The sequence below is a fragment of the Lissotriton vulgaris genome, chromosome 2_1, assembly GCF_964263255.1.
Source record: "Lissotriton vulgaris chromosome 2_1, aLisVul1.2, whole genome shotgun sequence".
NCBI lineage: Eukaryota > Metazoa > Chordata > Amphibia > Caudata > Salamandridae > Lissotriton > Lissotriton vulgaris.
Window position 1 is genome coordinate 1,040,326,139 of NC_141687.1, and position 14,530 is coordinate 1,040,340,668.

General features: G+C 41.3%; 1 protein-coding gene across 2 annotated transcripts in view; it reads right to left on the reverse strand.

Annotated features, from left to right (window-relative positions):
* Positions 1 to 14,530, reverse strand: part of GPD2 (glycerol-3-phosphate dehydrogenase 2) — a 1,314,993-nt gene that overhangs the window by 878,895 nt on the left and 421,568 nt on the right. For both annotated transcript variants that reach the window (XM_086956671.1, XM_086956673.1), the window contains exon 3: positions 13,470 to 13,641. In XM_086956671.1, the coding sequence (XP_086812797.1) occupies positions 13,470 to 13,641 (172 nt within the window). The remainder of the gene's footprint in view (positions 1 to 13,469; positions 13,642 to 14,530) is intronic.

Consider the following 14,530-nt stretch of genomic DNA (forward strand, 5'->3'; position numbering starts at 1 on the left):
AGGAAAGGACTCAAAAATCCATGCTTGGCACTTTCCAATCTAAGACTTTGTTCTTAGGAATAAGAGTGCCTCATGGCTCAGCTGTGAGCCCCACACTTTTTAATATATATGTCTCCTCTCTGGCTCAGCTGGTCAAGTCTTTTGGTTTTGAAATGCTCTCATATGCTGATGACACACAATTGATCACTGTTCTTGGACTTGAGGTAGAGAAGGTCGAAACCAGCTTAGCGAAATGTATGATAAACATTGCCACATGGATGTCTCTAAACTGTCTTAAGTTGAATGGGTAGAAGACTGAGATTGTACTGTTTGGAAAAGCACAGTCCCTATGGGAATCAGACCGGTGTCCCACGGAACTTGGCCCTGTGCCCCTTCCAAAAAATACAGTAAGAAATCTAGGCATTCCGATAGATAAACTGTCAATGAAAGAGCAAGTCGTGTTTTGGGAGTAATCAACCTCCTTGAAAAAAATATTCCATTGGCTCCCGATGTGCTCCCGGAAGACCCTAGTCCAGGCACTTCTATTTAGTCGCCTGTACTATGGCAATGCGCTACTCGTAGCATCCAACAAATCTCTAAACTACAGGTAGTGCAAAACACGGCTGCCTGGTTCGTGAATAAACAGCCACCAGGCACTCAGTCTGTCCCCCTCCTTAGGTCCCTGCACTGGCTACCTTTAAAGAAAAGAGCAATCTTTAAATTACTCTGTTTGACCTTCAAACCAAGATCAGGCAGGGGACCACGATATCTGAAGGATAGACCAGTCTCCTACTGCCCTCAAAGATCCAGCAATCAGCTTCAACCACAAAGTATTAGAACTTAAAGAAACAGTGGTTGTTCTTTTTCACACATTGCCCCGCTCCATTGGAACCAGCTTCCCTTTCACATTAGGGATTGCACAGAGTTTTCAAGCTTCAAAAAACATCTGAAGACCAGTCACTTTTACCGACACACAGCTTTTTGTCCTGCTATCTAAGAACTGAGATGCCCTTCGGAGGACAAGTTGTGTGCTATACTAAATCCTAAATCATAACTTAGCAAATCACAAACATAAGAATAAATTGATCCTGTCGCTCTACCAGACAAGATTTTCTTGCATCAAGTTTCCTATATGGGACCCTCGTCCCAACTATTCAAATTCAAACTGACTGACTCTTGCAGGTCCTGTAGAGAAGCCCAAGCCGATTCAGAGCACGCTTCTTTCATGCAAATGGCTCTCCTCATACAGGGACGATATCAATAAAAAACTAAAGGCTATTTTTAATGGGAATTTCTAGATTGCTTTACCCTTTATATTGTTAGGTCCACACGCTACCAACTTTCCGATGGAACTGACCAACAAAGACTTCGCTCTTCTAGATCTTTTACTCAATGTGTCAATTAAAGTCATTTTATTGCAATGGAAGGCGCTAAATAACTGGTGGGCATGGGTTTCTCATCCAAGAAGTACACATGAACATTAATCAAGCTCTACAGGGAAGCCTGATGTTGCTCGTTCAATATGATATACAGTTGATGATTTAATGGCCAACATCTGATGCCCTCCTTGCCCATTATGTACCCTCCACAGACATAAGCTGTCACAATCATTCTTCTCCAGTTGTTTGATGACCACAGGGTGGTCCCTCTTCCCCCCGCTCTTCCTAGCTCTACCCTCTTCTCTTCATTACCTTCATTATCTGTAATGTAGGCACCTACTATAACCCTGTCTAACATTTTTTAATTGTTAGGGTGCTAGAGCACTGGCTTGAGAGATATATTTATCTAGATGTATCATTGCCCTTTCTGTTTTTCCTCATCACCCCCTGCTTACTGACATGTTTGGAAATATACTCTGGTCCACCATAACCCTTTTGCACAGGGTTACAGACTGATATAATGTTTTTTCTGATGTTGTAAGCATATTTGGTAGGCTCCATGTATATCCAGTTTACACATCTACTGTTTCGTTATCTTTATGAAAATAATAAAATATTTATAACAAAAAGAAAATTACAAGCATGTTCTAGAGAACAGATCGGTATAACAGACCAATGTTTCAAAATTACATGGAGAATATAAGCGTCTATAAGAAAAAAGATCTTCTGTTTTGGCATTGTGAAAATTGTATGCAGCAGCTCCCCTTAATTCATCTCATAATGGGACATACTGTACACATTGAGTCCACGAGGGTTACATCCTAGCTCTTACTTTGTTTATTGTTTAGACTGTTATAAATTATTTCACCAATGTGCCTTCAGTAAATACAAACAATTTCCTTGAATTTTATATGACACAAAGGTACTCGCCTCTTAAAAGTTTGTGTATCTGAAAAGTACTCCGACCAAAAACACAAACAACTCTTAACATAAGTGTGAAATATAAGTAGTCACATATAAACTGAAGATTTATGTGTAATTAACATTATTAAAATGTATCAAGTCAAATTTTTGATAAGTAGTCTGACTTCGCAAGACCAAAATGTGGATTAAGCAAGTGGAAGGAAATCACCTCGGCTGCACTACAATTACACTACATGTGAAGGGTATATGGTTTATATAGGCAAAGTTCAGCTAGGAGTTCCTTAAAGTGCCCAGTGAATCTCACTCCACTGATATTTCCAGATAACGAGTTATCAGTGTATTTCATGTCTTCCTAAATCCCCTATTAATCCTGCAACTTGTTGTACATCTGGTGCACGCTTTAGCATTTAAACCAATACTTTTTATCCTCTTTGTGGTCTAATACTAAAGCCTTGGCTGAAGTCTACGGGTTCCAACTATCAGTCAGATTATCCCATCTTTCATGTAGTCGGTAATGTTCTAGAGAGGCAAGATGGCGTCTGAGTCAGACGCATAGTTTGCGGCTCTGCCGGACCCCACAGAGCGGACTTTCAAATGGTGAGAATCGGAGAGGAAAATTGAAAATTCATTGGCGGTTGGAGATCCTCGACAAACCCTCGTGAAACTATTCTGAAAAATTCCTTTATGTTCGGCCTGGCAACAATCTGGTTTTGGATCTGGCGGCGGTATCCGCCTAGGGCACGCTACACGCCGCTTCGGCAGTTGCTGGATGACCGGCTAATTCAGCTCACCTGGTGGAAGACCCGCCCTTGTTCGAAAAAGACAGACAGTGCGGAGGAGAGCAGCGCGGAGTGTGGCGAGGAGAACTGTGAGCAGAGCGTGAACGCTATACCCGACACACCGCGAAAAGGCATGCGGCTGAAGGGGAGAAGAGTACGCGGCCAGGGAGCCGGAACAGAGATGAGTGACCGTGCCGAGATTGCTGAGACTGTGTCGAGTAAAGGACCAGCGGTGCCAGTTGAAGGTTCGACTCCCCCTCCTCCCGCAGTGAGTACAGACGGTACGGACGGTACATTGTTAGCAAGTTCAGTGGAGAACTTATCAGGGAGAGAGGGGGGAGACGGTTGTTCGCAGAAAGATTCCTGGCATGTTTACATCTCTGAAAAGCAAGGAAGCGGAAAAACCGCCTTTAAAGAAAAGGCAACCGGCTGAGGCAGTAGAGATGCAGGGGGATGTTAATGACCAAGGGAGTGCTAAAAACTGCAAAGATGATGGACCCTTTCTAGACTAAGCACCTGACTATCTTTCCCCCATGCGATATTTTAACCCTTAAGTTCAAACAAGGGGACTGTGTGCACACTGAGTGGCACCCATCATCACTGTGCCTTTTCCCTAGGGAATTTTTTAAAAGTTCAAACAACCGCAAAGGTGCACCACAAAAATTGTAACAGTTGTAATGGAAATAATAAATCTTGAAGGTGTTGGAGTTCTTCTTCAAATCCTTTATTTTCAAGACGCGTTTCGTCCCAAACTGGGACTTCTTCAGGGCTTTAAGTTAGTCGGACGTCGCGTGCCTGGGAGAAGAAATAGAAGCGTGGTCCTGGGGTCACCTTGCCAGCTACAATATATCCTATTATTTAGGTTCTTCCCGACGCTATTATTATATTATATAAATGCTAGCGGGCAACAGCAATGCAGGTTTCTTAAGAGTTCTTCAGAGGTATGATGGATTGTGCCACCTTACTGTAAATAATGTCTCAGTCCATATGCTGAATCAGATGTGTAAATGATGTTGGACTGGAGGTCCTGTGAGTCCTATGGAGGAGGGTGTGGGCACTGTATCCCAGCAGGCCGTTATAGTCAAAATCGGCCGGCGCCCATCCACAGCCCTCGTCCTGACCAACACCCGCACACGACGTCGCTGCGGGTGTTGGTCAGGACGAGGGCTGTGGATGGGCGCCGGCCGATTTTGACTATAACGGCCTGCTGGGATACAGTGCCCACACCCTCCTCCATAGGACTCACAGGACCTCCAGTCCAACATCATTTACACATCTGATTCAGCATATGGACTGAGACATTATTTACAGTAAGGTGGCACAATCCATCATACCTCTGAAGAACTCTTAAGAAACCTGCATTGCTGTTGCCCGCTAGCATTTATATAATATAATAATAGCGTCGGGAAGAACCTAAATAATAGGATATATTGTAGCTGGCAAGGTGACCCCAGGACCACGCTTCTATTTCTTCTCCCAGGCACGCGACGTCCGACTAACTTAAAGCCCTGAAGAAGTCCCAGTTTGGGACGAAACGCGTCTTGAAAATAAAGGATTTGAAGAAGAACTCCAACACCTTCAAGATTTATCATTTCCATTACAACTGTTACAATTTTTGTGGTGCACCTTTGCGGTTGTTTGACCAAGGGAGTGCTATTGAGACCCCACAAACACCTAGTTTAATCTCTGGCGCTGGTGCTGAAATTGCCGCGATGGACAAACAGAAAGATAAGGAGAATGCGCTGAATAAAAGCGTGAATGGGGATACTCATAGTGCTTTAGGAGATTCAACTATACAAACAATCTCGGCCTGCCCCAATGTGAATTCTCTCTTGGTATCTCTGCAGAATAAAAAAATAGCAAATTCAGATACAGGTGCTCCATCTGTAGGGGACACTGATTCAGCAGACTTTTTTTCACTGTCAGACCATTCCGCATCCTCTTCAGAAAGTCTGGTAGAGCTATATGCCACACGGATAAGCATGGAAGAGGGGGGCTTAGAGGAGGAAAATGGCTATAGTCCTCACAGCAGTGTAGATGAAAATATGGAGAGACAATACCCTGACCAAAGCACTGTCCGTAAACTTAGATTGGACATGAGTGGTAAAGAGCATGAACAAGAGCAAGAACAAGATGGCACTATCAATATGAGCAACACTGGGTGTACTAACACAGGCCTGCCCACTGAGGACACAGAGGATATTTCACTTGATTTGATCTACCAGACTATGATGCAGCATAGACAAGAAAATCGTGAGGACAGTATTAAGGTACAGAACTCTTGCAAGAAGCTTCAGAACTCTGTGAGAAGACTAGTCAAGTCCCATACTTAATTTGTCACAAGAGCAACTGAGGCCGAAGCACGTATATCCTCATTAGAAGATGCGATGGCTCAGCACCGAAAATACATTGAGCTGCATATGGCGACTAAGCAAGATGTTACCTGGAAGCTTACTGACATTGAAAACAGAGCGCGTAGGAATAATTTGAGGTTCTTGCAAATTGAGGAGGGGAAGGAGGGGTCTGATGTACGTGGTTTTATAGTGTCACTTTTGAAGGTTGCCATGCCAGAGTCTGGGAGATGGGATTGGGACCGAGAGGTGGAGAGGGCTCACCGATTTCCATTCAGGGCCAATGTTAGAGACAAAAAACCTCGTGCTATATTAGTAGCCTTTAATAGTTTTCAAACAAGGGAGGAAATATTCATAAAGGCTCGCCCGGACAAAAAATATAAGGGGCTCGGTTGTGAACTTTTTCTTAGACCGGATTTGTGTAAACAGTCTGTAGAGCTAAGATGGCAGTTTCGACAGCTCATTACTCAGTTTCAAGGTAAAGGTGCGCAGGCTTATTTATTGTTTCCTGCAAAACTCAAGGTTCTTCACAAAGAGAGCACCAGGTTTTTTATGACCAAAGCTGCTGCTAAAGAGTACTTACTGTCTCTATAAATCCAGTTGAATGTCCAACATATTCAATCTGATTTATTAAGTTGTTCATTTCTCACCTTTAGTGAAAGATTTATGGGATTGTTAAAGATGATGTCCAGTAAACTCTGTTGGGGGACGGTAGGGGGAGCGGCAAACTTCATCACAGGACCATAAGTCCTAAAGCCTCTATGAAGGGTGGGGGACAGGGGGGGACAGGGGGGGTGAGCGGGTGGATTGGTGTTTGGGGTGGGGTTGGGGCACGGGAGGGTGAAAAAAGGTGGAGAAAAAAAATTGATCAAGACAAAAGCATGATGGAATCACATGGAAAAGATACGACCATAAAGGAAAATGGGCGCTACATTGAAAAGTATTATGGCTCTTATGAAAGGATGAATCCTGTATATTACGTACATCTTTATTTTTATGAGTTAGTAACTGGCAAAATCGGGAATTATGAATATGAGTTGAAATGGCGGGAAATAGTTTGAGAATATGTTCTTTGAATGTAGCCGAATTAAACAATCTAATAAAAAGACACAAAGTTGCAGCGGAATTAAAATACATACTACCAGATGTCGTTTGTGTACAAGAAACGCATATTCCATGGGTTAAAAGGGCGCTTTTAAGGGATTTAGGATTTGTATTGGTATCCGCTTCGAGACAAACTAGTATGATACGTGGAGTGGCTATATTAATTAAGGATAACTCAATAACAGTAGGTCGCAAATTAGAAGATAAAAAGGGTCGCTGGGTCATTGTGGAATTAAAAACTGGAAATAGTCAATTGACGTTAGTCTCGGTATATGGGGCCAATCTAGATGACCCTGACCCATTAGTGGAGATTAACATGGAGTTAGTCAACTTTCAACATCCTATAGTGATTTGTGGAGATATCAATATAAATCTCACTAATAGTGCTTTAAGGGACTCACAGGCAATTTATAAAGGACGTAAGCCTAAGGTGTTTAAGGCACTCGTGAATCTCTTACAAGACCATGGATTGGTGGATGCCTGGGGTATGCTGCGTGAGAGCGACAGTGGATTTACTTTCTATTCTCATCCTCATAAAAAGCTTGTGAGATTAGATTATTTTTTCCTACCCCGAAATTTATTAGAAGGTACTAATGTCAGAGTTTATCCCAGGGTATCTTCAGATCATTCTCCTATTGTGGTAGATATCCATCGCTTAGCTAAACGAAAGATACAATCCAGCTTTTCATATGATAGGAAGTTAGGGTTAAATTCTGAGTTTATTGCACATATGCAGGGCTGGATTCAAATCTTCTTTGATGAAAACCGTGGCACTGCCAATATTCCCGTAGTCTGGGATACATTTAAGGCAGGGTTCAGGAAGAATGCATCAGCTTCGTAGCCAGGCAACGTAAGAATTTAAGGAAAGAATTGGATAATTTATATGAACTTCTGACTAAAGCCGAGACTCAGTTAACTAGTAAGGTTGCACTGGGCAATACGGGGTTATTCGTAGAGGAAAATGATGTAATCAAGGCCAGGACTAACATCTTGGGATTTTGGGATAAGGAAATTGCAGGGAAATTCTTATCTTTTAAATTGACGAGCTATGAATTTGGGGAGAGAATAGGTAAAATTTTGGCTACTAGGCTTCGAATGAAGCAGTCAGCCCAGATCATAAATTCAATGAAGGATTCCCGGGGAGACTCACATTCTGACCCAGAACATATCTTAGAAATATTTAAAAAATGTTATGCAAATCTTTATGCCAGGGAGGATGGGGTACATATGGATGAACAGTGGTATGATAGAATGCTGATAGAACTGAAGAGGCTAGACCCTGAAGTAGCTGGGGAACTAGACCTACCCATAACTATGATAGAAGTGGAGACTGCAGTGAATGGTCTCGCAGTAGGTAAAGCTGCGGGACCAGACAGAATGCCTGCTGAAATCTATAAACGCTTCTTTCATATTCTAAAGGATGAGATATACCAGGTAATACTAGCTGCTCAGGATGGCAATCCACCCGCTACATGGTCTGAAGCAACGATAGTTGTGTTCTGTAAAAAAGAAAAACCCACTGACGTGGTAGGATCGTATAGACCTATTTCACTGTTAAATGTGGATAATAAGATTTACTCGAAAATTCTAGCGAATAGGTTATCCGGGGTAGTGGTGCTATTGGTATCCAGATATCAACATGGGTTTATCCCTAAAAGAAGTACTGTTGACCACATTAATAAGGTTATTACGCTATTTGATCTGGCTGCAGTGAACAAACGGAAATTAGCGCTTTTTTTATTAGACGCCGAAAAAGCGTTCGATCGAGTGTCTTGGGAGTATCTTTGGACTTTAATGGATAAAATGGGTTTTGGCCAAAAATACATTAAAGCTATAAAAACACTTTATCTCAATCTCACAGCAAAAATATCTGCTTCGGGGGGACTTTCAGAGTCATTGTGTATTACTAGAGGGACACGTCAAGGTTGCCCTTGTTCTCCATTATTGTTTTCTTTATATATTAATCCCTTTATTGAGCTATTAAGTCGAAACCCTTTAATTCCTCCCTTTATTGTTTCCGATTTTTCCTTTTCTGTATTCGCATATGCGGACGACATAGCAGTAGTAACGGACACACCTGAAACTGCTAGCACAGAGATTGAGAAATTGTCTAAAGACTTTGGGACGATAACTGGGTACAAACTTAATGCAGCCAAAACTCAGATTCTTTGTTCAGATGCTATAACTTGGGAGGATGAGAGGGTGGTTGGAGAGGTTACCTATTTAGGGATACGGATTAAAACAGACATGGAAGAATTGGTTAATGCAAATTGGAATAATGTTTTTCAGAAAATTAAGAACTCTCTCGAGAAATGGGATCGGTTGTACCTTGCCATCATAAGTAGGACTAATATTATAAAAATGAATATCCTCCCTAAAATTCTTTATCTATTTCGGTCTATTCCCTTAGAGTTTTCAAAATCTAAACTGCAGGCGCTACAGTCACTTAGTGGGAAATTTATTTGGAGTCCCGGTAAACCCAGGAGGGCGATGAAACATCTTATGCTGCCTGTGGAAAGGGGTGGATTAGGGGTACCTGACTTTTTTCTATATTAAATAGTATGTTTTTTGTTAAAAATGAAAATTTTGTTAATAAGAGATTCATCTGACTACGTACATAATCATCCTTCCATATTTGAGATTTTGATAGGAACATATGCAAGATTAATCTGCTTCAATGAAATCGACGGCAATTACTACAAGAGGACCCGATTTAAGGTGCTCATTAGTGCTCATAAAATTTGGAAATGGGTGGCTCACACCATTGATATAGGGAAATTATCATATTACACCCCGTATTTTTCTGCCAGATCATTACCTGCCATATTTTCAGATGGAATTGCCAGTAACTGGCAAAAAAAGGGGGTGACAAGGTTGGGGGATTTTTTTTCAAATGATGGCAAATGTAAATCATTTACTGAAATGTCGGAAGAGTTTGACTTATCTAGAAGTTATTTTTTCAAATTCTTACAAATACGAGATTACATTATGAGACATAAATTATGTTTAAAAAAGAGTAATATTGTAGAGGGAGTTGCACGACAAGTTAAAATTGGCATTCTGTATAATATGTTCATTGAAGTGAAGCCTGATGATTTGGAGAAAATACAGGCAAAGTGGGTGGAATCATTGGCAGACAATGAGATTGTAGTTGAGAATTTGATTTTGCTCTCTAAAGAGGTTTTGATGTCTGCAAACCTGAAAGCTCAGTTTTTTAAAAGTTTATTTGATTTGTATTATACACCTGCCCGAATGTTAAAATGGAGAAGAGGTTTTGATGGGAAATGCTTTCGTTGGCAAGCTGATAATGCAGACAGTGTTCATATTTTATTTTCCTGTCCTAAATTAGGAAGATTCATTCAGGATATTGAAAACTTTCTGTCCTTAATTTTTAAGGTTAATTTAAAGATTACCCCCGCAATGATGATGTTAGGAAAGATCCCGTCAGATAGTAGCACTTATGAACTCCACAGTTTGATACTTCATTTTTTTTTACAATGACTGTTGCTCGACTTTGTATTGCCACAGAGTGGCTTCAAAAAGAGCCGCCCATATTCCAACAGTGGCAAGCACGTTTGTATAAACTTTATAAGTTAGAGTCGAGCCTTTTTTCACTTTCAACATCAAGGCGGAGAAAGAAATTGGGATTCAAAATTTGGGGAACATTTTCAGAGTTTTATGAGGCTTGAAGGGTGAAATAGATAAAAGAAAAAATGTTACTTTATGTCTATACTCATTTGTTTTGTGTTGTATGGCCTCTTATTTTGTTCTTTTTCTATTTTTTTGTTAAATTGCCCTCATATATATCATTAAGTGTATTCTGTGTTATGCATATTTGTTGACAGGAATTATTTTGATCATTGTGTTTTTGTCTTGTATTAATATAAAAATATTTAAAAAAAACAGATTATCCCATCTTTCCTGGCACACACACTAAGTATACTGTTTGGTACTGGATTTGCAAACATCTGACCTGACCCTACTCACCTTAAAATCATATAAGGACATACACTAATGGAGCTGTCATACAGCAGATGAGCACTACTTTAATAGCCATTAAACGGTCAATCTTTTTTTGTGGGAAGAGAAATATTTTGAGGTGGCCAGATATTTTCAGTTTCTCTAACAAGTGTGCGGTATTGGTCTTGACCCCACTTCATATACATTGAAAGTTGTTAAACAGATCCCAATACAACATGTATATGTCAGATAGTTCACTGGAAAAATTAGGTTTATAATAGCTTTCAATGCCCCAAAAAAAGTAATGCAAGGAGATTATGGCTATTTTTAATTCTTCAAGAATGACGGAAATGCCCTATGCCAAGTGCCAACAAAGACAAATAAAGGTCTATTTTGTGTGGTTAACTATTGTATTATACATGTCTCTATTGTAGAACACATTCATTTTGACTTTTTACTGGTAGGTATGTAGTTCAGTTAACTTTCTAGCTAACCCTTCAGTTACAACGATCCAATTTTTTCTTTCAGTGATATGCACTGCATTGAGTATAATACAATAAGGTATTATCAAAATGAATTGATAAAAGAGGTATATCTCTTGGACCAAAGCACTGGGTGTAACATTTAGATTTTCTGGTTTGAACAGCATTGTAGGAGTGTATGTTTTCTGTTTTTAGCAAACAGATTGCAAATATGATGGAAAAGGTGTCTTGAAATGTATTTTAGACACAGGTACTTTATGCAAAAATGTTTGTTATTGAAAAGTTGACCCTTTTAGAGATGCGTGCTTATAGTTTGTGCAATAAAATGCACATTTTTGTATTTGCAACCTACCAAAAGTCATTACATAAGCAACTGTAACGGTTAATCAAATGGCACGTAGTGTATGTATGTATGTTTGCAGAGCTTATATAGCGCAACTGTCACCCCAAGGGTATCCTGGCGCTGCAACTTAGCCTATAATGACAGCGGGCAATGAGCCAGATTATCAGTGAGAGCACTGTTCTCAGTTCTTAGGGAAGTTCCAGGTTTTTAGGCTCTTTCTGAAACTTAACCGGGAGTTCACCTGTCTAATACTCATAGGAAGATCGTTTCAAAGGCATGCAGCCGCTACGCCGAAGGCCCTAACTCCCGTACTGGATTTCTTAAATTTGGAAGTAGTTACCAGAAAGGCACTAGACGAGCGGAGATGTGTTGCCGGCTTTTACCTTGTAAATCTCTCCTGCATAGGTATCGGGCCTGCTCCGTTTACTGCTCTAAACACCATGCGCAGTGATTTAAAACAGATCCTCTCCCTAACGGGGAGCCAATGGAGATCTCTCAAAGCCCGAATAGTGGAGGATCTGCGTTGCCTGTTTAATGCCATCTTTGTCGCTATGGACTGAAACCTCTAATTCCTGCAGAATGTATTGGGGGGCTCCCAGATACAGGGAATTGCAGTAGTCTAGTCTGTATAAAATTATACTCCTCACTACCAAGGGTCTTGTCTCCTCAGGCAGCAGTGGAAGTATCTGTCACAATGCCTTCAATAAGGCAAAGCAGACACTGACCGTTTTATTTGCCTGTGATGCCATTTGAAGGTCGTCGTCAATCAGGATGCCCAGATGGCGCAAGGTCTTAACTGGAGCCAGGGGCTCATCTCTTGGAGTGAGTTTGAACTCTAGCGGCAAATGGTGTAACCTTTTACCAGTGAAGCAGTACACCACCTCTGTCTTCCCTCTATTAAACTGTAAAGAGTTTTCTTTAAGCCAGCTGGCAGTTTGACACATGCATTCCTGAAAGATATCCATGGTCACTGCCTGCCTCCCCTCTAAAGAAAACACCAGTTGGGTGTCGTCAGCATAGTTTACCAGGTCAACCCCAAATGATTTTATGATGGGGATCAGCGAGCGTAGATATATATTAAAGAGAATGGGGCTTATTGCCGAGCCCTGTGGCACCCCATGTCGTACCAAGGGCTTGGCGGAGGTAAACGGGGTCATAGTTACCACCTGATGTCTCTCCGACAGGTAAGATTGCAGTCACTTCAGGGCTCGGCCTTTGACCCCCATTTGCTCCAACCTGCCCAGCAACACTTCACATGGCTCACTGTGTTGAATTCGGCCGACATGTCTAGTAACACTAGAACCGATGAATTACCATTGTTGGCACGCATTCGCAGATGATCCAATTAGGTGGCTAGGGCTGTTTCCGTCCCATGGTCTGGGCGGAAACCAAACTGATCCCTGTCCAATAAACCATTCGCTTCAAGGTAACCGGATAATGACTTGCTGACCACCTTTTCCAGTATTTTATAGGGTATGGCAGAAGGGATATAGGCCTAAAGTTTGCCGAGTTAGTGGAGTCTAAGGAGGGTTTCTTGAGTAGGGGGTTACCACTGCCTGCTTCCAGGCCTATGGTATCACCCTGTCTTCTAAGGATTGACAGCAGATTTGGTGCATCCAAGGAAATAATTCTTGCCCATATTCCTTCCAGATCTTATGAGGGAGGGGATCTAAAGGGGACCCAGATGAAACATTTTGAGCACAGCTGTGAAACAGCTCCTTGGTAAGAGGTGGAAAGTGCTCCAAAATTGTTTCTGCCCGAGGTTGCTCAGTCATTATCTGGGGTGGTTCCTCCCGACCACCAACAGTACCCGGATCAAAACCTAGTGTGGAGCTTGTGGTTTGTAGAGGACCTAGCACTGCTCCAATGTTTTCCCAGAATTCCTTTAATCTTAGACAATCTCACCACATGTGCAACATGTTTCCTTCAGAGTCAATAGTCCTCCATCTTTTTTCAGTTTGCTACACTTTCTTTCTACAGATCAGGTTAGCGAGTGACCGGATTCCTCGCAGTGAAGAAAACTGCACTAGGAACTGTGAAATGTGTCTGTATACATGTTAGCATGACACTATGTGAAGTACGCAGCACATTAAAATACACACAAATGATATTCGGCAATTTTTCCAATACAGTCACAATTCTGTCTTTCATAACTTTAGGCACATTACCTCTTGTGACGGCATCTAAGGCACAGCCACATCCGGTTGCTCCACCACCTATCACAAGCACATCAAATTCCTTTGTATTTTCCAGCGTCATAAGCTGAGCTTCTCTCGATGGAAGTTCATTATCATTAACTTGTCTTACAGGCTCGGCTGCTTCAACATAGGTAATATGGACCTAGAAGAAGCAGAAGCATTAATTATTGGTCTTGAACTATTCTTTTTTAATACAGACAGTTAAATATTGTGGAACTGGAATGCGGCAACCCATCAGCAGGATGTATATACATTCATCTTCTTAATTCTGAAAGGATGAATGCTGGCAAAATCAGAAGACGCATTATGGCCCCGAGTGCAACCTGTACCTGATCCCAGCATCAGGAATTAATGGGTGCCAGTGCAGTAGGCATGTAGGAATACTGACCCCCCCATGACGGACAGTGGCTGAAAAGGGACTAACAGGAGTAATCAGTGTGTCAGCACTCATACCACGTTAATCATGATTTGTGTCAGTTTCCCTTTCACACATTTCACCTTAGCAGAGGAAACTTTCATGGAAGGAAACACTAGCAATTAAAATTTGACCATAAACACTGTTTTTCAATCCGGATCAGGAATTACACGGCCAATGCTTGCCGGTAAGATTTAGAGGAGGGCTTTACATCCCATAAGTATGAACTTTTGACAGCTGCTACTGGTCAAACATAATTGCGGTCATGAAAGTATTTTTAAAACAATACATCTGTGAAACTAAATCCACAGTTTAAGACACCCACATGCCACATGCAAAATAACATTCCCATGATTGTAGACTTTTTTTTAAAAAAATCAGTTGCATACTCACACCTATTTGTGTTTAGACACCACCTGTTCTCACACTCTAGCAGTTTAGTAGCAATTGTAATATGAGTTAGCAATATGGAATTAGTGTCTTGTAATCTTTGCACAATTCTGGGTGGTATTTGCACACCGTTAAATAGAAAGACAACTGGATGTATTACACAGATGATGCACCATTACTATGCCATTCAGAGTTTCAAACTTCGGTGTATGGAATAATGCGCTAA